Genomic DNA, 26282 nt, shown 5'->3' with positions numbered 1-26282 from the left:
ATTAGAGAGGGCTAGTGAGAACTTAAACATCATGGAATAACTTATTAAACACAAATAGCACCAACAATAGAAGCTAAATTTAAGGGTAACAGCTCAGAGACTATTCAGGCTATTTCACCAAGTACAAAACTAGCAATCTAAATAAGAGTATCACCAATGGAGAACCTGAATTTAAAAAGGCAGTAACGAGGCACCCCTCCTACCACAAGCTGTAAATAAAGGCCAGTGAGGAACCTGGACTTCCATCCCACCTTGCAAGAATGAAGTGCTCCCTTTTCCCCTACAGACACGGTGTCAGAGGAGTCTATTAAAATGGAAGATTTAGGGGCACCTGGGTGGCACAGTGAGTTAAGCACCCGACTCTTCATTTTGGCTCCAGTCATGATCTCAGGGTCATAGGATCGAGCCCTGTGTTGGGCTCCACACTCAGTGCAACTCTGCTTGAGATTTTCTCTCCCTCTCCCTCTGCCCCTTCCCCGCACACTCACATCTCACATGCACATGCACACACCTGCTTGCTCTCTCTCTCAAGTAAATAAATAAATCTTTAAAACACACGCACACACACAAGACTGAAATAAGATCCAGAGTCTCATAATACCCAAAATATCCAGGATATAATCAAAATTCCTTATCCTTCCCAGGACAAGGAAAACTTCAACTTGAATAAGGAAAGACTATCAGCTGATCCCAGTACCAAGATGACACAGATATTGGAATTACCTGAGAAGGATTTTTAGAGCAGCCGTCACAAAAAACGTTTCAATAAGCAATTATGAACAGATATGAAACAAATGAAAATATAGAAAGTCGCAGCAAAGAAAGAACAGATGAAATACATTAACTGAAATTAAAACTCACTAGGTGGGCTCAATAGCAGAATGAAGATAACAGAGAAGAATCAGTGACCCTGAAGATAGGAACAACAGGAATTACCCAGTCTAAACAACAAAGAAAAAAAAAAAAAAAAAAAAAAAAAAAAAAAAGATCAGTGTCAAGCACTTAGAGGACTATAACAAAAGATCTATCATTCATATCATCACCAGACCTAGAAGGAACGGAGAAAGAGTGCAAACCTTAAAAAATTACTCAAATGTGGCTGAAAATTTGCAAATCTGGCAAAAGACAGGAACACCTGGCTGGCTCAGTCATAACAGCACACAACTCTTGATCTCAGAGTGGTAAGTTTAAGCCCCACATTGGGTCCAGAGATTACTTAAAAATAAATAAACTTTTTTTTTTTAATGGCAAAATACATAAGTCTACATATTCAAGAAGCTGAGTGAACCCAGGATAAATCCAGAGAAATCCATGCCAAGCTACATCACAATCGAACTCTTTAAAAACTAAAGACAAAGAGAAAATTTTTGAAAGCAGTGAGAGAGAAATATCATCTTACCTAGAAGCGAAAAACAACTGGAATAACATCAGATTTCTCGCCAGAAACCACAGAGGCAGAAGGAATAACATCAGATTTCTCACCAGAAACCACAGAGGCAGAAGAAAGTGGTACAACATTTTTCAAGTGCTGAAAAAAAAGGGAACTGTCAGCCTAGAATTCTATATCCAGCAAAAATATCCTTCAGGGAAAAGGGAAATCAAGACATTCTCAGCCAAAGGAAAACTAAAAGACTTGTTACAAGTAGACTGACCCTAAAAGAATGGCAAACAGAAATGGTAAGAAGGCTAAGAAACTACTTCGTGTTAAAATGAAATATGACAATTACATTCCATGATACTATATAAGTATTGTTTTATGTCAGTGATTAGAGTAGTGCCTTGGTTAACATACTATGCAAAACTCCACTAGAAAATAATTTAGAGATGATAAATGTGGCATTTGGGTTATTTAAAAAAAAAAAAAAAAAAGCTAGACATCATGAGCCAGTAGTCTATAACCTCCTACTTTACTATTATCTATGCTGAAAAGTCAAAGTCAATTTACATCACTTCAGCTTACAAGTTTTTCAAAAATATAACCTGCTACAAGTGCTAATACTGCCTATTGATTCAGCAATCCCACTTTGGGGCCTATATCCAAAAGAACTGAAAGCAAAGACTCATACAGATTATTTGTACACCATGCTCAAAGCAGCATTATTTACAACAGCCAAAAGGTGGAAACAACCAAGGGTCCATCAACAGAAGAATGGGTTTAAAAAAAAAAAAAAAAGTCTACACACACAATGAAATATCATTCAGCCTTAAAAAGGAAGGAAATTTGACACATGCTACAACACGACTGAACCTTGAGAATGTGGTGCTAAGTAAAACACCCAGTCACTAAAGGACAAACACTATATGGTTCTACTATATGGTTCCACTATATGGTTCAGGTGCTTAAGAGCAGTCAAATCCATAGACACAGGAAGCAGAACAGTGGCTGCCAGGGACTAGAGAAAAGGGAAAATGGGAAGCTATTGTTCAATGGGTACAGAGTTTCAGTTTTACAAGAAGAGTTCTGTGAATGGATGGTGGTGATGATTACACAATGTGAATGTGCTTACTGCCATTGAACTGTGGACTTAAAAATGGTTAAGATGGTAAAGTTTATGTTATGTATTTTTACTACAATTTTTTAAAAATTTTAATCAAAAAAAAAAAAAGAATAGTATCTACTATTTGTTCAGTGCTTGCTATGTATCAGGGAGTACACTAAGAGCTTTGCAGATATTTCCTTATGTCTCTTCTCCACTGACTTTGAGGAAGATAGCATGATCTGTTTTACATATGAAGAAACTGGGTTTGCATAACTAGACCAATGTTCAACAAGTAAAAAATGGAGTCTAAATCAAACTGACGTTGGTAAAACACTGAAGCCCATTCTCTCTGACACATGATGGTGGAAGGACTAGGATAAAGCACTCCTGAGTCTCTGGGAACAATTCCATCTTTTCAAGCAAGGGAAAATAACTTACAGTGGCCAGAAGAGAAGATATGAATGGTACTGATCTATGGAATGAAAGGATGGCATTACTACAGAGGGACTAGTTCTTCAAAACCTGAATTTTAAAATATTTTCTACAAAACTGCAAGATCCATACATTAGATGATCCTAATTACATTGGAGCAAGAGATTCTTAGCTATAAAACAGAAGAGAAATTTGTAACTCTTAAAACATGGTGGAATACAGAACACAAAACAGGTAACTTCTTCCACAATTACTTCTAGAGAAATAAAATAATCTTGGCACAACCAGTGACAAAATCAAGTCACATGTCATAGCTGGTGCTGTTATTCATGACCTACTGGGTTTCAGAATAAATTCCTAACTTTAGTATTCTCTGAACCTTTTCTTTCCCTTTACTAAAATTTCTATATCCCCACTTCTCCTTATTTCACCATGTTCTCTGGAACCCCACCAATCACATCTCCTATCCGACCTGGATCCCACAGGCAAATATTAGAATGCTGCCCTCCTTTGCCCACATCCTCTGACCTTCCTCAGTTCCTGCTATTCTAATTCCAAGCCTGGATTCACCCCCATGCTCACTCTCTCCAGGGCCACCACTTGTACCTAGGTGACTTTGTACCTTCCTCCAGCAGATCAAGGCACAGGGCTTAAGCAGGAAAGTTGGGCCTGAATTTCATAATTATACACAGTGGTCTTGACTCTGCCCCTGGAGAGAGACCTAAATAGATGCTGTTCACCATGAACTGGCCTCGGCAACTCTTCATGATGTTGTATCACACTCTCAATGCTGATTGTTTTAGATACTCTAATCTAACCTCAAGATCTCACATCTACTCTCACTCTCTGAGTAAAGTTATCGGCAGACCTAAAGCCAGCTACTGAGCAGTGCCCTCAACTCTTGACAAGTTTCCTTCACCATAATCCCCTCTGACTTCTTCCCACAAGGAGCCCATGAGGAAGATTTCCAACTTGTTAGACAGTCCGTTGGCCTGCTCCATGCCTAGGCCACACCACCATGGCCTACAGCTCTGGGATCCCTTGGGGAAATGAGAGGGAGAATGTAAGACAATGGAGGGCTGCCAGGAAGGGAATGAGCATTGGGAGCCATTGTGTACCAGTCAAGTTCTTATTTTATATTGTCTATAATGGTTACCTCAGCGGTTCCAACTCAATCACAGAGACTGCGGCCCTACATGCCACTCCCTCTAAACACATAACCAGCAACACAGACCCAGATTCAAAGCAAAAATACTGCGTTTTGCTCCTCAACCATAATGAGAAAAAGTTCTCTTAATCAAATAAGCCTCAAGAAGAAAATCTGCTTCAAAACTTGGTTTATTCCTTCAATGAGTCCATATTGCATGGCCGTTATGTGCCAGAGTTAGGTGCTATCGCTAGGATCGATGAGATGCAGGTGAAAGCATTGGTAAGCTATAAAGAGATACACATTTACTGATTATTCTTATCCTTCCCCTCCCCACAACTACGAATTCCTTATGGGGAGAAATTACATCTTTGTCTCCCCTACATCCAGCATGGGGCCTGGCACAGAGCAGGCCCTCTGGGAATACTTGTTGAATTACTTCATCAGTTCATATCTGTAGCTGAAACATTTCTTATCTCATTCCACCTGCCACCAGCCCTGACACAGGCTATGGCCACCACCACAACCTCCGAGCTCACCTCCCTGGTTCATGTGACTCATTTCCTCTTAAGAATGTGAATCTATACCTCCTTCTCATAGAAAAGAACAAATACATGGAATAAAGTTAGCGCACCAAGTTGAAAGCTCACTCGTGCCTAGTGTCAAGAGATGTATCATCCTTATGAGCCTTTATAGTAGTGAACTAAGGAAACAAAACAAAACACTAGGCAATGCGGAAAGTAAATTGACTGGTGTACTTAGAATACACAGCCCCCTAGCACACTTATTTCATAAGCACCACCCTCACTTACAGGTGTGAGATTGGCCTCCTCTTCTCTTTCTCAGAAAAGGAAACAAAGAAAAACAAAAATCCCTTACAAAGAGGTTGCTGCTTTATGCTGCAGCCACATCTTTAAAAATTCAATGACACCTACTTTGGATTCTGTAAAACCTAGCACATGAGCCGTGGTCCAAGCCTCCCTATTTGATTACTTTCTCACGACATCTGAGTTGCTTACTGTACACGTCCCTCAGAAGACTTGAACAACTGAAGCTTTTTGGCCAATAAGATGCGGCAACCTGAAGAATGGTCCAACAAAGTTCCCAGAGCCGTATGGACAACAGCTGATCTCCTGAGGTTTTATAACAACACTCTCTGATACGTATATTGTACAATGGAAGTTAACATACCTTAATCTATTGAAATACATCTCACTACAGTGCTGCTCTTTTCTATCTAGGCTTCTGGGCTTCTCTTTTAAATCTATGCTCTGTTCCATCCATGCATGTGGTTTCCTTCCCTGTTACCCAAAATAACTTCGTCAATAAAATATTAGCATGCTTAAGTGGGTACTCAATAAACATTTGCTCAATGAATGAATAAATGATTGAATAATTATAAAATGCTGGGCTAAGGCCCCCTAAGAGGTTTCCACTAGTTTATAGAATTATGTGCTTGCATGTTCAGGTATCATGTCTAAATGGGACTGAATAATAGGTATCAAGTAGCAGTTAAATATTAATCCATATCTGTCTTAATAATTCTACTTCAAAATCTACAATTCAAACTATAATGAATATATGCTAAGACAGAGTTCATCTACAATCATACTACTAGTATTTACACACCTTAAGATTTGAAATATTAATACTGATATGGAAATTCACAGCCTAAACATCAATGTGTTTGTATAATAAAAGGTCTAAAAGTAAAGAAAAATGCCTCGTGTTAAGCCTAAATGCATGTGTTTGAAAATGTAATCAACAATTTTTAAACATACTTCTTAAAAAAAGATTGTACAAAGGAATGCCTGTTTTACACCCAGTTAACAAGGAACGCTTTAATATGGGACTTTTTTCATTTTAGGATATGTAACAAGTAGGCCAGAGAGAATATATTAGTAAAAAACTTTATTAGGTATAACAGCTAATATTTATTATCAAATCTTAAGTCTAATAAACACCATAAAATGTAGCTTTACCACTACCGAAAAATTTAATATTCCTTAAGGTGTGTTCTGACATCTTTGTTTTCTAATTCACTTATTTCTTATTATCCTCTCAGAAAACAATTGGACATAAAATAGTCTGGGCATAAGATCAGTTTATTCTCACTGAGTTCGCTGTGAAGAAGTTCTGAAATAAGCTAACAAATTATTCTTTTAACTTTGAGGAAAAATGGTCTCAGATAAACTAAAAAAGTCACATATTTAGCAAACCTAAATGACGAGAGGTTATGTTAAATGTTTAAAAAGTAAATGAAAGTAAATATAAATCGGCAATAAGACGGTTGGAATGAAAGCATAGCTCTAATTTAAACTTATTTGCTGAACTTTCTTTTTGTGTCCTATATTGTTGGTTGCTAGCATGGGCGTGAAGGATCCTGTAAGCAGTTCAACAGGAAGACTGTAGCCATGCAAGCATCTCCTTCCCAGTGCCTATCAGCATGTCTTTTATGTCTTGGCGTCCATTTTAGGAGTATCAGCGAGGTGGTGTATAAAGAAGCTTATAAAACAAAGGTTGTCATTTTGGCAACCCATGTGAGCACTAAGTGATTTCATTTTACTGAAGATCAAAATGTTGATTACTAAAAAAGTTGAAGGGAACACTTAAGCTGAACTATGCAAACACCTGTATTAGATCTCACAAATTTTTAACTCGTGTTTGAATATTAAATGCCATTCTCAGAACTGCTGATGTATGTCATTATGATACCACAAAAACCATTTTAAACAATTGGTCATTTAAGGCGCACCGTAATATAAAGCTATAAACAAAAAAAAAATTTTTGTGAAAGGATTAACAAATCCATGATTACATGCTCAAAACAAAAGCATGGAGCAGTCTTTTATACTACCCAAAATGATTAGTACTTATTTGAATATACATACGATTTCCCTGTATCCTTTTAGTATATGAAATAAAAAGAACATATATTATCATAGGAAGTCATAACTTAATGCTACAAGTCAAACTCTCTTCTTTAGAAACAGCAATACTTACTGACAACAAGGGTGGTCCACAAAAATACGTGCCTTACAGTTAACCTCTCCTATAATAATGCTGATTTTTAAGAGCAGAACTATCACAATCGAACCATAACCAGGCCTAATAGAAACTTTATTATTAAGAAATTAGATTTAAAGTATGTATCCAAGTAAAATACCGGGTAATATTGAAAAGCAAATCCATGAACTTTCTAGATTTTCTTTCTACTTAAAACATTTTGAGAGAGCCAAGCTATAGTAATCGTTTAATTATACAATCTAATCAACTAAAAATAATGGAATTTTTCTCCAAGAATTGCAAACACAGCTTGCTACTTCTTATCCAAAAGATTAAATTTCTATTCTCTCCCATTCCCAGCCATTTTCTGCCAACATCATAAAAATTACCTTTTATCATTTTCTTCTCACAATGAGAATCCCCTAATCGCACACATCTTTGAGACATAGACACCTCCCCACCCACCTCCCCACCCACCTCCAAAAACTGGTTCAGAGCAAAGACACACACAAAAATAATGACCAAGCTCACATTTCTTGTTTGCCCTTCAAACGAAGTCTGGTGTCTTCAGCTTGCCTTTCTGGTCTTCAGTGTTGTCACTCATTGCTGGGGGATGTAGTTTAGGACAGCATGAAGCAGCAGAAATAAAAGCTGTTGCTTTAAGAAAACGTTTTCTTAAACACATGGATAAAACAACTTTTACTCTGACTTCCTGGCTGGGTTGCATAAAATCTTAGAAAGCCTCCTTGAAACGTGAATGTCTACAAATGGGAAAAAATAAAATAAAATAAAATCTAAAAACTTACGTTCTGAACACATTCCGAAGGATGTCTGATTTGATTTGAAAGCAGGTTTGTACTGATGAACAAACTTTATTTTGTAGAAAATTAATATTCTCTCTAATTAGAAATTTGCCTTGCCATCTTCTATATTAATCCTGTCTCTCATGGTGTAATCATACATGCAAAAAATCAAATACAGTATTTCCCAAATGCATGGACACTGTGGAAGCTTCATTTTGAAAAAGGCTTTTATTTCCCTTAATACTGGTGACTAAACGTCATTGTATGTACCAACACTTTCAAATAGCCCAAGAGACTTAAAAAGCCTTCTAAGTTTGAAAACCAAAAAGTTCTGAGTTTTTCTGTACCCCAGGACGGTTTTCTTTCCTGAAGCTCAAGCCGAGAAAGCAGACAAAAGAAGCTGATTTGACTGAGCTGTGCCAAGTCTTGCCTTTTTTTCTTTCCTCAGCTCTCCCTCTGCCTCTCTCTCTCCCTCTCCCTCTCTCTCTTTCTCTCTCACTCTTTTGCTCCCAGTATGGCAACCTTCCGAGCAGTCTTGGCGGAGGTCCAGCCTGTGCCAGTCTGTCTGAATTCTTGTCTCCAAAAGATGTCCTTTGCGGATCAATTAATACATTTGAAAACAGGAAACTGTGGTACGGTACCCAAATCCTGGCACCAAAAGCATCGACTTCTGCCAAATCACCTTACAGATTTCATGGTATCCTACCTTTCATAATCATTACTAACATGTTCCCGGAGCAATAATGGAGTACTAGAAGCCATTCACTGTTCAGCGATAAGGAATCTGTTCCCTAGAAATGTCCATATGCGACATATGCACAACCTGCAGTAAATCAAAATTCTCCTGTGAGAAGAGATGTATGTAACTTTAATAAGCACCACATACTGTATTTCTTTTTATAAGACTTGCTTTTCCTTGCCCTGCTGCAAAGAATCATGGGAGGAGAGAAAAGGAGGCATGCAGATTAAAATTAAAACTGTATGCCCAAATAAGTCATGCTTTACCCTATGGGAAAAGAACATAGTTCTGATTGAACAGCAAATCCCATTATTAAGGAAATTCTAATATAAGCTGTACCCATCCAAAATTTTACTGGATATGAAGGAGGAAGAGAATCCTTTTCAAAATATAAATACCAATTAAAAGGGGAAGAACTAACTTAGGGGTAGATTTAGTAAAATTAAGTGTATTTTCATATTTTGAACCTCAAGTTTCAAATAGTCACTTGTTTACTAAATCCATACCACTACAATTAATAAGTACAAATAAATACTGTTTATTTTTATTTATAGCATGCACATCTTTTAAAACAAAAGAGTCAGTCTGTGCTTCACACATCTACTTGTCCTTTGCAGACCAATTAATACATTTGGAAACAAGAAGCTATGCTATGGTACCCAAATCCCAGCACCAACAGCATCGACTTCTAACAAACCGTTTTCTGCTATTTCATTTAAGAAACCATTTTTACCTTTGATGCTTGAAAATATGCAGTAACTATACTCTAGAATCACCATGGTTTCATGGAAAAAAAACAGAATAGTAGGTTCTAGTTCTTTCTGTCTTTCTAAGGTGTGTAACCTCAAAGTCCCAAATTGCTCAATCTGTACATCCTTCACTTTGCTCATCTATCAAATATAAAAATCAGTGACTTCCTCCTCTGTGGTCCCAAAATACTCTGCTTATACTCAGTATACCTCCACTCTAATTGTATAGTAGTTAGTTGAGTATGTGGCCTTCACCAGCCAGATGGGCCATTTTCAGGCAAGACCATGTATCACTTATCTAAGAAAACTGAAAGTCTTCCATAAGCAGGTGCTCAATAAATCTATTAGGTGAATAAATTATGGCACTAGATCACAAAAATATCACTCTGAAGTTCCATAAAATTATGAAATATGATAAAGAAAAACAAAACTACATATTACTAAATCATAAATTGACAGATCAGAGAAATGCTACAAAATATTTTAAGTGTTGAATTGAAGCACTAACAGAAGTGTTCTGTGTAATACTTCCAAATAAGGGTGGTGAGACATAGGCAGGATGACAATGGATTTGCAATTTATAATCAAACTGTTGAAAAAGCTAAAGACGAAGAAAGAATCTTAAAAGCAGCAAGGGAGAAGTGACTCCTCATGGGTCAGGGGCCCCAATAAGATTAACAGCTGATTGCTCACTGGAAGCCATGAAGGCCAAAAAGCAGTGGGATGATAGAGTCAAAGGGATGACTGGAAAAAAAAAAAAAATCCACTGGTAGTTCTTTATCAGCAACCTTCAAAACTCAAAGAGACATTAAGATGCTCCCAGATAAACAAAAAACAGAACACTTATTGCCAGTAGATCTGCCCCATAAGGAATACTAAAAGAACTTTTTCTTTTAGGCTGAAATGAAAGGAAACTAGAGAGTAACTTAAATCCACATGAAGAAACAAAGAGCACAAGTAAAGGTTACCACAGAAAGCAAATAATAAAAGTAGTATAAATACGGGGCGCCTGGGTAGCTCAGTCAGTTAGGTATCTGATTCCTGATTTTGGCTCAGGTCATAATCTCAGGGTTGTGAGATCAGGCTTCACACCCAGCTTAGGATTCTCTCCCTCTGTCCCTCCCCACTTAAAAAATAAAAAAATAAGAAATAAAAAATATATAAATGTATTTTTTGTTTATAACTTTTTTCTCCTACCTGATTTGAAAGACAACAGCATAAAGCAATATTTATAAATCTATGTTGATGGACACACAATATGTGAAGATGTATCTGTGACAAAAGGATAAAGGAGAGATAAAACAGAGTTATATAGGAGCAAAGTTTTTGTATACTACTGAAATTAAGTTGATATAAATCTGAATTAGATTGTTACAAATTAAAATTTTAAGAGCAACCACTAAGAAAACAAGGGAATTAAAATGTTACCATAGAAAAATATTTATCACAGAAAAGGTAGTAATGGAAGAACAGAGAGACAAAAAAAGACAAAGACAGAGGGAAAACAGCAAAATGACAGAAGTAAACAACATCATCAGTACTCACATTAAACTTAAATGAACTAAAGACTCCAATTAAAAGACAGAGATTGGAAAATGGATTTAAAATACATAATCCAACTATGTGCAGTCTACAAGAGACACACTTCAGATTCAAAAACACAAATAGGTTGAAAAAATATATATATAAAAATATATACCACGCAAACAGCAACCAAAAGGAAGCTGGAATGGTTATACTAATATCAGACAAAATGCATTTAAAATAAAAATTGTTACTAAAGACATCTAATAATGATAAAAGGGTAAACTCATCAAGAAGATGCAACCATTATAAACATATATACCCATAACCAAAGAGCCCTAAAATATATAAAGAAAAAATGAAATAATCGAATGAAGAAACAGACGATTCAACAAACACAATTTTCCAATAACAGGTGGAGACTTCAATACTGCACTACACAGATCAGCAAGGAGCAGAAGCTTGAACAGCTCTATAAAGCAACTAGACCTACCAGACATATACAGAACACTCCACTCAACAACAGCAGAATGCATAGTCTTCTCAAGTGCGCAGGGAACGTTCTCCAAAACAGACAATATATTAAGTGATAAAGCAGGTGTCAATAAATTTAAAAGGATTGAAATCATACAAGGTACTTCTCCAACCACAGTGGAATAAAAGTAGAAATCATCAATCACAGGAGAAAAAGATGGGGAAAATCACAAATATATAGAAAAAATACTCCTAAATAACCAATGAAGAAATAAGAAAGAGTAGAGTGGAAATAAATGAAATAGAGAATAAGAAAAACAATTTTTAAAAATTAGATAAAGTTATTGCAAGAAAACTACAGACCAATATCCCTTATGGATATAGATGCAAAAATTCTCAACAAAATACTATGAAACTGAATCTAGCAAAGTATACAAAGGATTTTAAACCATGACCAAGTGGGATTTATCCTAGGAATACAAGGTTGGTTCAACATAGAAAAATCGATCAATGTACTACACCATATTAATAAAATAAAGGACAGAAACCATTCAATAATCTCAACATACACTCAGAATGCCAATGCTATTTAATGATTAGAAACTTGGATCCACATGGGGAGCCTGGGTGGCTCAGTCATTAAGCATTTGCCTTTGGCTCAGGTCTTGGTCCCAGGGTCCCGGGATCATGCCCCGCATCAGGCTCCCTGTCTCAGCGAGAAGCCTCTTCTCCCTCTCCCACTCCCCCTGCTTGTGTTCCTGCTCTCGCTGGCTCTCTCTGTGTCAAATAAAGAAAATCTGTTTAAAAAAAAAAAAAAAGATACTTGGATCTACGTAAAGAAAGAAAGAGTACTTAAGATGCAAACGTGAAAGTAAAATAAAGACTTATTTTTCTTATTTTTAATTGATCTAATAAATGAGAGTTTGTTCAAAATACTAGCAATGTACTTTATTATATAAGCTTATGTGTCTATATGTATGTATGTATGTATGTGTCCATTTGTATAAATATATACTTATATATAAGTGAAACAAAAGACAGCAATAATATTAGGGTGGGAGACAGGTATTAGGATTGTTTTATTATTGTAAGATACTCACACTACCCATGTAGTAGGGCAGTGTTATTTGAAAGTGGATTTGGATTAGTTGAAAAGGTATATTATAAACTCTGGGGCCATCACTAAAAAAAAGTTTTTTAAAAGTAGTGTAACTGATATACTGAGAGAAGAGAAAAAAATATGTTCATATAAAATGTTGAATTAAAACCACAAAAGGCAAGGATGCCTGCCTGGGTGGCTCAGTCGGTTAAGTGTCTCTTTTTGGCTCAGGTCATGACCTCCAGGTCCTTAGAGAAGGAGAGAAGTTTCAAAGGTGCATTCATTCATTCATTTTACACATATTTGTAGCGTTCATTTAAGCTAAAAGCAGTAAGCGAAGGCTCTAGGAAATCCAGAGGCACATCAAAAACTACCTCAGCTCTCAAGAATCTTAAAGTCTAGTATGAAGATAAGCCACTTCAGAAATACTACACTTTACATACTGTTATTATATGACATATGTGATGTCATAAAACAAAAGAGACAAAATGCCTTTCCGTGAAGCTCACGTGTGGAATTATGATGGCCATCTTTCCTGAGGCAGATCCAAATTCCACCCATTCTCTGCTCTCCTCTCCTCCTCCCACCTCCCAGTCTCACCTCTTTCTTTCTTCTTTCTCCTCCCTCCCTTCTCCCCCATTATGCACTTAGTCATTACCTTCCTTCATTGATTCATAAAGCCAGTATTTACTAAGCACTCACTTAGGGGCAAAATGTGGGGTTGGAAGCCACAATGAACACCGCAATGACATCAACAAAAGGTAATCATACATGAATAATAACTATGCTAATAAGCACTTGCCCATTCCTTAATTCATTCACTTCTCACCCAACCCTTGGAGGAAAACAGGTGTTATTTTACTCTATAAATGAGGAAACTGACATCAGAAGAAGTTACATGACTTTCTAGACCATCAGACATGTATCTAAAATACAGGATACTGAAGCAACTATTCCAGATTCCATTACCAAATGAGTTCCGGAAGACGGAATGGACACATCCCACTACTGACTTAACAGTCCTTCTGAAATGGTTAATAGATATCGCTAACTCCGCTTTGTCAAACCAGAACTCCTAACTGTTCTCAGAAAAGTTCACTCTTCTTTCACTCCTGAAAATCCAAGAGCCATCCTTGACTCACCCCTTAGCATGAGAAAAGCTAAAAGGAAAAAGACAGTTAATGCCAAGTGTTGGTGAGGACACTAGAAACTGGACACTTCATGTGTTGCTGGAGGGAATACAGAATGGTAAACAGTGTGGCAGTGTTGTGAAAAGTTCGACTTACACTATTACTGTAAGAACTAGCAATTTCTAGCCCTAACTGTACCAAACATTTCGTCAAGAAATTCTCCTCAATAGCCAAAGCCCGCAAACAATCCCCAAGTTCACAACACGGCGAATGGTTAAACAAAATGCAGTCTATCCATCCTGCATGACAAAAAAGTCACCAATTACTAATACATGCAACAACATGGAGGAGACTCAGAAAGTCACGTTAAGTGAAAGAAGCCAGACAGAAAAGATGACATGTTGTGTGATTCCATTTCTAAGAAATCCCTTTAAAAAGATAAAGCTCTATGTAGAGAAGGGAGATCCTTGGTGGTCTGGGGCTGCGGCAGGGGAGGGGAATGGCTGCAAAAGGGCAGGAGAGAACCTCAGAGCAGACCAAAGTGTTTTGGACAGGATTGTATTAAGGTTTCACAACTCTATACACTATATTTTTTTAAATCAAACTGCATACCCAGAGCAAGTGAGTTTTATGCTATATAAATGATACCTCAATCTATAAACACTGAGTATTAGAGTATTTACTATATCCAAGACACTGTATTAAGTCCTTAAGGAGATACTGAGATGACTAACACACTGTCCTCAATCTAAAGGAGCTTCCAGTCCCTTCCTTTCAGTTCCAAAAGCAGGACAGGGACATGGAAATAACATCAGAAACCAAAATGACTGCCAATATATGGAATGGGCAAAGAATGTAACAGAGTCTGGAAGAAGGAGGGAAGACCAAAGGAAGGTTTTCAAGAAGGCCTTACAGACAATGTTCTTTTTTTAGAGAGAGAGAGGGGAAAAAAAATAATAATGAGTTGGGGGAGGGGCAGAAGGAGAGGGAGAGAGAGAATCCCAAGCAGACTCCCTGCTCAGCATGAAGCCTAACTTGAGGCTTGATGCCACAACCCTAATATCATGACCTGAGCCAAAATCAAGAGTCAGACGCTCACCCGACTGAGCCAGCCACACACCCAGGATGTTACTTTTAATGGGGCCTTGAAGAATGACCAAAAATCCAGTAAGTGGAACCTGGAGGGCATTCTTGAGAAAAAAATTCAAGGGCAGGAATGCTTAAGACATGTCAGCCACCAGCAAAGCAGTATGGACAAGGCAGAGGTCCACTAGGGGAGCAGAAAGAGTTCCAGGCCAGCTGAGCACCCACTACAAAGTCCCAAGGCATGTACTCACGTCTCTCATGGGGCTTCCTCAACCTCAGGCATTTCTGGCCACATTCATGATTTTTCCCATATTTGAAATTATAGTATGATTTATTTATTATAAACTTAATACTCTTTCCACTAACTTTAAGGTTTTTTGTTTGTTTGGTTTGGGTTTTGTTTTTGTTTTTGTTTTTGTTTTTTAGCAATCTCTACACTCAATGTGGGGCTTGAACTCACAACACTGAAGATTCCCATGCTCCTTGACTGAGCCAGCCAGGAGCCCCTAAACTTCTTTCTAACCTAGATTAGTTTTTGTCATTGACAAACTAAATTAATAATTTGTCATTAACTTTATAAAGGAAACTTTATAATACAACTATAAAATGAAAACAAGCATCATTTGCCAGAAATTTAAAAACAAAAACTGTTAAAATGGATGCTATTAAATTGTCAAAGCAGATAGCTATTTATAAACTTGAGGCCTGTATCTATTAAAAAGAGAAATGAACAAGTTTTGGAGAAGTACGAAAAACATTCTGGCACCAAGCTGACACTTGCACCTTGGTAGAAGCAGAAGAGCTGAAAGCAGAAAAAAGGAAGGGTTTTCTCACTGTGGCCCACGTTATTCAATGCCATACCCTTGAACCATCTAATATCACCTTGTGTTTTGGGAAATGCTGGTCTACAGTAAACCCTAAAAAGGGGGGGGGGCAGGTGATAAGTATAACAATAATGAATATTTATTTAGCACTTACTATGTGCCATTGTTCTAAATACTTCTCATTTCATTATCCTTCATAACAGTAATACTGACCTCATACAAGAAGGATCAATTTATTTTTCAGGCCAGGAAACTGAGGCATACAGACTAACTTTCCCAAGGTCATGCAACTTGCCCAAGGTCATGCAGTTAATAAAGGGCAGAGCTGGAACTTAACCCAGGCAGTCTATAGCCAGCCTGTACACCTGATCGCTACAATTGAGCAGATTCGCATGTGAACTGATAATTTGTCTGGCTATGATTTGCATGCTGAGCTAAAGGAAAGAGAGGCCAGAAGGCTACTGCAATCACCCAGGCACCAGATCCCACCGGTCAGCTGGGACCTGAGGGTTAACTGCCATTTGCAGTGGGCAGCAGAGGGCAGCAGAGGCCTGTGGAGCAGGAGACAGGCTCCGGCCCAGACTTGCAGCAGGTGGGCTTCCAGTGGAGAGGGGGGATCTGAAGGCACAAGGCCAAGGCCCAAATTAGACATGCAAAGCCCATCCTGGAAAGAGAAGAGCTGTGAACACCACCGTCCTCGGTGGGGTCAGAAGAAGTCAATCCTGGAAACTGGCGTAAAGCCCCCTTCCCCCGACTCCTAAAAACAGAGATCCTGAAGGACCAGTGTGTCAGAGCAGCCAGGTGGCTAAAACACCAGGCCTGGCCCCTCAATCCCTGGGGAGTCACCTAAGACCTTCTCATCATCTAATCCCAACCCCCTCCAAGTTCTTTCAGATTGCACTTCCCAACCATGGTACTGATATCATGACCTCTTCTTTTATTTGTAATTGGATTTCAGGTCTTTCAAGAGTACAAAACTTGGCTGTACCTTGGGGTGAACTTCCTCTTTTCAATTCAAAATATTCCCTTAGGAGTGGTATCTAATTCTCGGAGGAACTGTTTTAAAATTAAAATTAAGAAATACATTCAAATGCCATTTCCAAGCTTCTGACAAGTCTGAAACATCTTGAATGCAGACACTATTAATCCACAGACATCAGAATCATTTTATTACCTTAAATCTTCCAAAATCATTGTTTGGAAAAAAAAAAAAAAAAAAGGTAGCAGATATAACTGTCAGAATAAGAAAAAAAAAAAAAAAGAAAGCCTCCTTGAAGAAAATTTCCTATGCACGGCTTTAAAAGGAAGTTTCAAAAAATTAAAAATAACTGATCTGGACTACCCAACTGATGTTTAACTCAGACTTTATTAAATAAGCAGAAAAATTAGACATTGTACATTTGTGATTACTCTTGGAAAAACTGTGATTTCTTATTTCCCAGGAGAGAAGCTTTAAGAGCATCAATAGATTTCTCTGGATATCAAATATTTCCCTATTATTCTGAGTAAATTATATTTAGATCAAAAGCAGATGGATTAAATTTCCCTTAAAATGCCCAAGAGATTTTTAAAATACAAGGAAATATGTCACATATCCAAAAACAATATTTTATCCTAATACCTGCATGGCAATATCTCCCCATTAGAATAATTAGTCAGAAAACAAAACTAATTCTGAGTTTTAGAGGCCCTAAATTCAAAATAACTTATTAAGACTAGATTGTCATTTGCAATGCTAAAATGAAATTCATAATCTGTGGTGCCCTTTAAAAATCCCTGGAAATATGCGTTTACATTTTTGTTTTTAATCTGGAAAAAAAAAGTATCTGAATTAGTGATGAGATGGGAGTCCGAATTTTATTTAAATACTATGTGCACAAACAAGGAACACAAATGCAGTTAAGCATTTCCAAATTCCTGATAAATTCTCCCCTTCATCAGTGCCACAAAGTTCACGGCTTATTTGTTCTCATCTATGTTATTTCTGTCTTCCTGACAAAACCATAAGCTCCTTAAGAGACTATTAACGTTTTTAATCATCTAGTAAAATGTAATACATGTGACAAGACTAAGGGAGCTCAAAAATACCCCTCGGTGGAAAGACGGGCCCTCCAAACCAAATCTCTCATCACCATGTCCCCATTCTCTCTCCTACTAAGTCTGGCACCCAGTTCAAGCTCTAATATCACAACATTTAATCCTAGGTCAGTGTTGGAAAAGTCCACCATCTCGGAGAAAATAATTTGATACAGTTTTTGAAATAGAAGGTGAGGCCCTTAAAGTATGGGTATCAGCTAAACCCCAAGTCAAAGAGAAGTACTAAATCTGTTCTGTGTGAGCAAAGAGAGGGAAGGTGAAAGAAACGAGGACCAAGAAGGATAGAAGGTTGGAACCTGAGAGGTGCGAGGTTTGTCATGCGTGTTGAGACAGGCAGGAGAAAACCGTGACTGGAGGGCCAACCAGAAGGAACTTGGGAGCAGGAATATCCAAGGCTGCATTTGTACCTCTGTGTGGTGTCATATGTGGGCAGCCACCCCTCCATCACTTCCCCATCTTCAGTTAAGTCTAGAGCATTCTTACCCTTATTTATGATTGGGGTTTGAGCAGACATAAGGCTAAAAGGGGTCACAATTCAGTGCAAAAAGAGGGATAGTATCTGGGGATTCAGGAACCTAGAGGCAGACGTAACCAAGTGAACATAATCATCCTATATACATGCACACACTCCAGAATTTAGGCTCTTTGGGATGGCTTTGGATTTCCATGATTAGGAACTGGGGCTTAAGCCAAGAGCAGGGGCCTCAAATGGCAAGTGGGTGCCAGCAGCTTCAAAGGAGGACTCTGGCACGTGACCTCACCAGACTAGCCATGTTTTGCTCTGGTTCTCTCCTGATCAACCCCTTCCTGCTGGCACTCTGGGATTGCCTAAGACTGGATCTCCTGTGCAGCCCTGCCCAGGTCTGCTAGCTCCTCCTGTTGTCTGGCCCTTTTCCTGCCCCAGAACTATTCCTGCTTCAGTCTGTGTTGTAACATCTCGCCCAAGCATTTCCCCAACTCTCAACCTCAACCTGCCTCTGCATTCTGTTTGCCGTTTCTCTTTCTAGACTGACAGTTTATAGGACAATGGCTTGTTGCATGGCTACTGTGGAAGACCTGGCACACAGTAATTAGGAGGACACTAGTCTTTGGAAGGGAAAATTGTAGACAAATTTCACTTTTAGAAGACAGAGTTGCAGGCTGGTACAGAACCAACAATCTGCAAAGAACAAGGTCCATATGTATTCTGTGTGGAAAGAACTTTTGCTCATTGGGGAAACCATTGTGCAGTTCTACTTATAAACAGCCTATGGGATTTGCTTCAACTGTACTCTCACATATTCAAATACTGAAAAAAACTAGTCTCTAAGAAATTTTAAGAAGAAAACCAGATTTTTAAAAAACGTCTAAGTAGCCATATCCCATGGAAATGTAATAATGATAAGGAAGGATAAATTTAGTTCAGAGGCAGAAAGAGAGATTCAGAGTTGCCAAAGTAACTTTCTCCAGACTTAAAAAGAGACTACCAGGAAAAGTTTTCACTGTACTTGCAACTATGTTGCATTCCTCCATTTTCTTTCCCTTTCCTCCAGGGGAGAAAAGAATAGAAAAGAAGGAAGGGAGGGGAAGCAAGGGCAACCACGCAAGAAAGATGCAGGGGTTTGAGTTAGGAAGGGCTTGAGTTAGTAAGTTTCTGAGGAAAGGAGATCCATTTCAAAGGGAAGAGATGAAGTGTTAAGCACAATACCAAGTAAGCACATAAAATTATTGCATGAATGGAAAAAGAACTTGCAGAGACTCTGCTTTCGAGCACTTTTTATAGATAAGTGAATGAACAGCCAGGGAAGGTAAGTAAACTGCAAAACAGTGCACAGAGAACAGTTGCACGGGCAAATCCCAGAACTCATGAGCAGCCCCCTTCCCAAGTGGTCATTCCCTCAGGCCACGGTGGCTTTTCACCTTGGTTTTGGGGAGTAAAATAAGACTGGCCATAGCAGAAAAGCATTACATGGCTTATGGGAGTGATCATATAGGCCATGAACCCTGTGATTATTAACTTCTGAAATAAGAAACATGGAAGACTAATAAAAGTTTTCCTTAGGGGCACCTGCATGGCTCAGAGGATTAAAGCCTCTGCCTTCAGCTCAGGTCATGATCCCAGTGTCCTGGGATGGAGTCCCACATTGGGCTCTCTGCTCAGCAGGGAGCCTGCTTCCTCCTTTCTCTCTGCCTGCCTCTCTACCTACTTGTGATCTGTCTGTCAAATAAATAAATAAAATCTTTAAAAATTAAAAAAACAAGGTGTTTAAAAAAAATTTTTCCTTAAAGGGGGGGGAGGGGAGCCAAGATTTTATGATGCAATACTTGATAACAGTTGGGCTAAGGAACAAAGCGCTAGTTTATACTGGGAGTTCACCTACCTATAAATGTTATGGCTTCTAGGGAGAAGAATGACAGTCATTTAACAGAGCTTTATTTTTCTAGGAAAACCGTAAGTACCATATCATACTGCTGAGCCAGGTTCTAACACTCATATGGTTCTTGCAACCTAAATATGTCATGTACTGCATGCCTGGAGGGAAATGCTCAATCTCTGGGCAATGCCATGATAAAGCTTCCAGGGACATCACTGTGGGGTGGACTTCCAGCGAGGCCAAGTGGGCAGGAATCCCCGCCAGTGGCGGGGTCTTTGAAAACAACAGTGAAAACTGGAGCAGTATAAATGTTTAGCACACATGATGTAGCCCTACCTATCATAGCATTCTAATTGTGGCTCTTATGAAAAGATAGCTGGAGACTGCTGCCTTGAAACTGGCAATTCTCATTCATTGCCCTTAACATCCAGAGTTAAGGATAAGAGAGGCACCTATATTCGTTCAGTTCCGAGTGACAACATCCAACTTGAACAGGCTGAAATGAAAAGAGAGACAGAGAGAGAAAGACAGGGAACTTGGTTTTTGCTTCAAGGAGTCCGAGGAAATGTTGAAGGATGAAACCATTGGAAGGGCAGGAAGGCAGTTAGATCTCTGAAGCAAGCCCATGGAGAACCTAGCCTGTGTGCCGTCTCTGCCTCCTTCAATGTGGAATGTCCTCTTTTCCTAGTGAAAACAGACCTTCCCCCAAGAAGCAACTCCAGCTCAACACTGTCAGCTGTCCCAAGTCAGCTCCAGGCTTGCACAGGTCACAGACCCTGGCTCTAAAGAGGCCCTGGTAGGGAGACTGAGCCCATTCGGGTCAGATCCCACTGCAGGAATAAGCAGAGCCAGGGCAATCACAGAGGACACTCTGGCTCTTGCTGGAGCCGCAGGAAGGGGACTGAAACAGCTCCTAGATAGGAGACCCGGTGGGCCAAGATGAGGCAGCCACCCCCATCTCTATCACCCAGGGTAGCAGGTCTGTCAGTAAGCATCTGCCTATGTAAACTGCCCAAACATATAATCTCTCATATTTCAGCTTCCCTTCTTATCTCCAACATGGCTCTGATACTCAATACCAAACTGGCTAAGGAGAAGTGGAGGAGGAAGGAGAAGGAATGAGGCAGAGGAGGGGGGAGGGGGAGGAGAAGAGGAAGGGGTAGGAGGGAGGAGAAGAACAAAAAGGAAGTTTTAAAATTGCAGACATCCTCATTGCACTCACCTCTCCCCCTCCAAAAAACAGTTATGATATAATTATTAGGAAGCAGTACTAAATTTTCCCACATTGGCTTTGTATCAGCTCTAAATCAAAATACTATTTTGTGTGTTTCATTTCCTGTGCTACTCTTCTTGACAGAAACTGGTTGGGCTTACATCCCAAAACCTTTAAAGAATTAAGCATACAAGTGGAAAAATTAGTAACAATACAGGGTGAATACAATGCTCTGAGATATTCCGTGACACATATAAATCATGCAGTAACAATTTAAAGATAATTAGGAAGGATTAACATATTGCTGAGGATGGATGATTGGGACCAAAGGACTACATGAGTCTCTTCCTAAAAGAACAATAAGAAGTTGCCATATCCGGATCCCATGTGGTACTGATGATATCCAAAAGGACAGAATTGTAAGAAACCCATTAATACACAAATTGTCAGAAATCTCAAAAGCAGGGAAAGGAGAAGAGAAAGCGAGGGGGACAGGAGGGGAAAAAGGGAGAGGGAAAGAGGAGGGGGAGTGAGGAAAAGAGGAAGGGAGGGGGAGTGAGGAGGGGAGGAAGAGAGCGGGGAGACAAAAGAGAGGAGGGATGGAGGCAGGGAGAGAGCAAGGAAGGAAAACAGACCAGGAGAATAACTATGAATTTTAAAAAAGTGTGTGGGGGGGGAAACAGTAGTGCAGAAGATAAGCATCCACATGACAAATGACAAAAGCAGTATGCATTTAAATGGATTTATTTTGGCGTGCCTGAGTGGCCCAGTGAGTTAAGCGTCTGGCTCTTGGTTTTGGCTCAGATCATGATCTCAGAGTCCCGACACTGAGCCCTAAGTCAGGCTCTGTGCTCCACACCACAAATGGAGTCAGCTTGGGATTCTTTCTCCCCTTCCCTTTGCCCCTCCTCTCCTCTAAGAAAATGGAACGCAGAGATGTAAATGCCAACAACTACAGCTACCACTGTTGTTAAGGGCTCTACAAACCCCAAAAAAGAACCACCAGAGCTCTGCTAGAACTCTCCTATTGACAGAGAGAGCGCTGAACCACAAAGCAGTTCACTTGTGAGAAAACTGGTGTTGACCAATCCGGAAGGGGGCCATCTCTGGAAAGTGAGGAAAATGGAAGCTGAGTAAATGCACACCCATCACCCATGTTGGCCACCCGAAGTAATCTAAGAGACCCTATTTCCCAAGAGGTGATAAGAATATGGACTTAAGTCACCATCGACCTTCCTGCCTCACAGGTGGGTCCGGCCCCCAGTTCTTCTGCCAGGAGAGGCTGGCCCAGGAAAGGAAATCGAGGTTACAATGGTGGCTTGCTTGCCTCCCCATCACACACGGCAGCTCTTTTGGTGACTGTGATGTTCCCACACAGCCATCAGCCAGTTTTACAAAACAGCAGGCAACCACACAGCAGTAAACCGTCCCCATCCATCCCCACTGACCCCATCATATTGCAGAAGGAATACTCTGTATGAGTAGCCAGGAGCCAGGTATCATGCTAGGCCCCTTCCTGACTGTCTCATCTAGTCCCAAAAATATCTGCTGGATGTTTCCTTTATACAAATGAGAAAACGGAGGCAAATTTGTTCATATTGTTCACTTGTTCATCCTCACCACAGACTGGTAAGCATATGAAGTAAAGTTCAGCATCAATGTCCAAGCACAAAATGTCTGTGCTTTCCATCAAAACAACTTGTCCCTGTCTAGAGGATGCACTTCTGAATGTTGTCTGTTTATACTGAGGCAGCAGATATCTACCTACGGTCATGAAAGGTCCTGTAGAGAGACATAATAAACAGGCAGTCATTTCCCAGGATCATACGCCGCAGCATAAACGAGTTTCCATACCTTGGTATTAAGTCAAGAGAGGAAAATAGTACCCTCGGGAGAAAAATATGAATGATACTAAAGGAATGTAGCAAGTCAATAAATCTAGAGACAAATATTGCTATGTGATCTCTCTAGTAGTAATACGTACTGATAACCTTACCAAAGTTCTTTGTGGAACTTGTTAAATCATAAAATCACCTCTTGATTCTAGAACATAAAACAATGTATTTTTTATGTAAACACAACCTTGGGGAAACTACAGATAACTGCAGATCTTTTTAAGGTATTTTCTTCTGTCACACTGGGAGCCATTTCCTTCACTCACCAATATTTTTACATATTTGTAGAAAGACTTCTTTTCCATAAATATTAAACACAAATTGTAATGTAGCAGCTAAGAGCTCAGATCTCCTCTAATAACTATTTGCAAAGTCAGCCATTGGGCTCACACAAGCAGTCATAATCAAATTTCTAAAGACAGAGAGTTTGTGCTGGAAGGTAAGTTAAAAACAGAGCATCCATTTATTGAAATTCATTAATATTAATATCTATTGACCTGCACTATACTAAAAGGATTTTATTGAATAGACAACTTCCAAACACAATATTACACAGACTGTAAGCTCAATCATTCTTTCATTCATCTAACTAATAACTATTGTGCAACATAAACATGCATAGGCATGGGAGGATACAAATAATAAGCCTTCACTAAGCTGAAAATGCAGTTATAGAGAAAACATCTGCATATATTAAATTACATCACTATTATAAAGTTAAACAATTATAAGACAACAATACATGATGTCTTCAAACAATCTGATTACACGCCAAATGAGCAGCAAAGAAAAGAAATAGCTAGAAGTGCACGAGGGAGGAGGGTCAAAATGTACAGGAGAGTAAGAGAAGACATCACAGAGAGAGGAGGAGATGAGTGGATAAAAGAAACGTCCTCAAAGGGAAGAAAAAGGTATATTATCAGTAAAGTCATGTTCTGGAGAGAGCAGATCAAGCAAGCTAGAAAAAATTGTGTATGTAGCTAGATGCAGAACATAATATCTCTACCAATTAATAGCCAATAAGCACAAAACCTCAATAAGTTTACTTCTCAGAGATCAAAGGAGCCTCTTGGCTTATTTCCTAACTTAAGGACTTGGGTCATCGTTTATCTAGCTCATTTCTGCCAAAACAACAAACTTGTCAAAGCTAAAGACTTTTAAAACTCCCTCAGAACAAAATACAATAAATATGTAACTATAGTGTAAAGAGTTATCAACTTTAGAATGCTACACTCCACCAGACCTTTTAAAGATCACTAAGTCATGTATCTTCCCATCATGTGAAGATTCTGAAATGCAACAATGCAGATTACAGTGAAAGTCAGGGAAACAGAGCAGGGAAGGTCAGGCTGTGAAGTAAGTGCAATTCAAGTAATTTGTTCAGGTTGATGATCAAGGTAAGAAGATAAAAGCAGTTATGAAGCTAAGAACTACACAAAATATATTACTGCTAACAGAAATACAGACATGTTAGAGTAGGGAAGGCCTTTAGAAGTCAACTAGATCTACACATGAACATACTCTGCTTTCTTTCAAAATGAGTACTGGCCCATGACTCGGGGTCTAGGTCTCAGTTAATTGAAGAGGTGCATGTTGAATAATTACAAGTTTGCAACCATCAGGATGCCTGGGTGGCTCAGTCAGTTAAGTGTCTGCTTCAGCTCACTTCATGATCCCAGAGTCCTGGGATCAAGTCCCACATCAGGCTCCTTGCTCAGTGGTGCACCTGCTTCTCCCTCTGCCTACTGCTCCCCTGTCTGTGCAGTCTAATAACTAAATAAAATCTTTACTTTAAAAAAAATTTTGCAGCTATCTTATGATATAAAGAGAAAGGAGTAACTGTGACAGAAGAAAAAAAAAAAGGCACACCAAAAGAAAGACCTCATGAAAGTAGCAGGAGTCAGAAAACCTTTTCTATGAAAGGTCAAAGTATAAATGCTTTAGGCTCTGAAGTTCATACAATCCCTGTCACAACCACCCAGTTCTGGTATTATACTACATAAGCCAACATAGACAATAGATGAACCAGTAAGTATGCCTGTGTCCCAATAAAACTTTATTTATAAAAACAGGTGGTGGAAGCAAATTAGGAAAAGAGGGGAATTATCTCAACTCAGTAAAGAACACCTGCAAAAAACCAACACACACTTAACATCGCACTTAACCCTGAAAGACTGAAGGCTTTTCCCCTGAGATTTAGAACAGGTTAAAGAAGTTCAATCTCACCACTCTTATTTAACATAGTACTAGAAAATCTAGCCACTGCAATAAGTTAAGACAAAGAAATAAATGGCATACAGATTACAACTGTCTTTGTTTCCATGTGACATTGTGGTCTATGTAGAAAATCCTAAGTAATATGTACATACACACCTCCTAGTACCAGTAAGTGGGTTCAACAAGGTTGGAAGATAAAAGATGAACACATAAAAATCAACTGCATTTTAATACTAAGAGCAAACACATGAACACCAAAATCAAAGACATAATACCACTAATAATCACTCCAAAAAAAAGACTGAAAAATTAAGTATAAACATAACAAATATGTACAAGATCTATACACTAAAAATTATAAGACACTTATAAAAGAAATCAAAGAAAACCTAAATAAATGCTCACAGATTGAAAGATTCAACACAGTAAAAACAATAACTCTTCCCAAATTGTCTTATAATTTTAGTAAAATTCCTATCAAATCCTAGCAAGATTTTTCTGTAAACATAGATAAGTTTATTCTGTGTGTGCACGTTTATTCTTTTTTATTGTGATAAAATACATATAACATAAAATTTTCTATCTGGGCCATTTTTAAGTGTGTTGTTCAACAGTATTAAATACATTCATTCAATGTTCTGCAACCATCACCACCATCCATACCTATAACTCCTTTCACCTTCTCAGTAGGTTAAGCGACTGCCTTCAGCTCAGGTCATGATCCCAGAGTCCTGGGATCAAGCCCCACATTGGGCTCCCTGCTCAGCGGGAAGCCTGCTTCCCACTCTGTCTCCCAATCCCTCTCTGCTTGTGTTCCCTCTCTCACTGTGTGTGTCTCTCTGTCAAATAAATAAATAAAATCTTTTTTTTTTTTTAATGAAACTTTATGCCCATTAAACACCAACTCCCCATTCTCTCCTCCCCACAGAGTCCCTGGCAACCACCATTCTGCTTTCTTGCTTTATGACTCTAACTACTCTAACTGCCTATAGAAGTAGAATCATACAGTATGA

At 38.8% G+C, this 26282-nt stretch overlaps 1 protein-coding gene across 6 annotated transcripts in view; it reads right to left on the bottom strand.

Annotated features, from left to right (window-relative positions):
* Positions 1-26282, bottom strand: part of MSRA (methionine sulfoxide reductase A) — a 419310-nt gene that overhangs the window by 370405 nt on the left and 22623 nt on the right. Inside the window, exons 1-2 of one of the 6 annotated variants that reach the window (XM_032855729.1) lie at positions 7872-8452; positions 7597-7671 (exon numbers count right to left, since the gene is read on the bottom strand). The exons of 2 other annotated variants lie outside the window; for them this stretch is intronic. Coding sequence is in view for 2 of the 4 variants with exons in the window: in XM_032855727.1 (XP_032711618.1) it covers positions 7455-7512 (58 nt within the window). In the remaining 2 variants the exon portion in view is untranslated. Of the gene's footprint in view, positions 1-7454; positions 7518-7596; positions 7718-7871; positions 8457-26282 lie in introns of those variants that run through there. 3 more of the 6 variants (XM_032855728.1, XM_032855730.1, XM_032855727.1) reach the window with 3 other exon arrangements.

Source organism: Lontra canadensis, unplaced genomic scaffold (assembly GCF_010015895.1).
Source record: "Lontra canadensis isolate GAN:19392208 unplaced genomic scaffold, GSC_riverotter_1.0 scaffold10, whole genome shotgun sequence".
Classification (NCBI taxonomy): domain Eukaryota; kingdom Metazoa; phylum Chordata; class Mammalia; order Carnivora; family Mustelidae; genus Lontra; species Lontra canadensis.
This window is presented reverse-complemented; position numbering and strand designations above follow the sequence as displayed.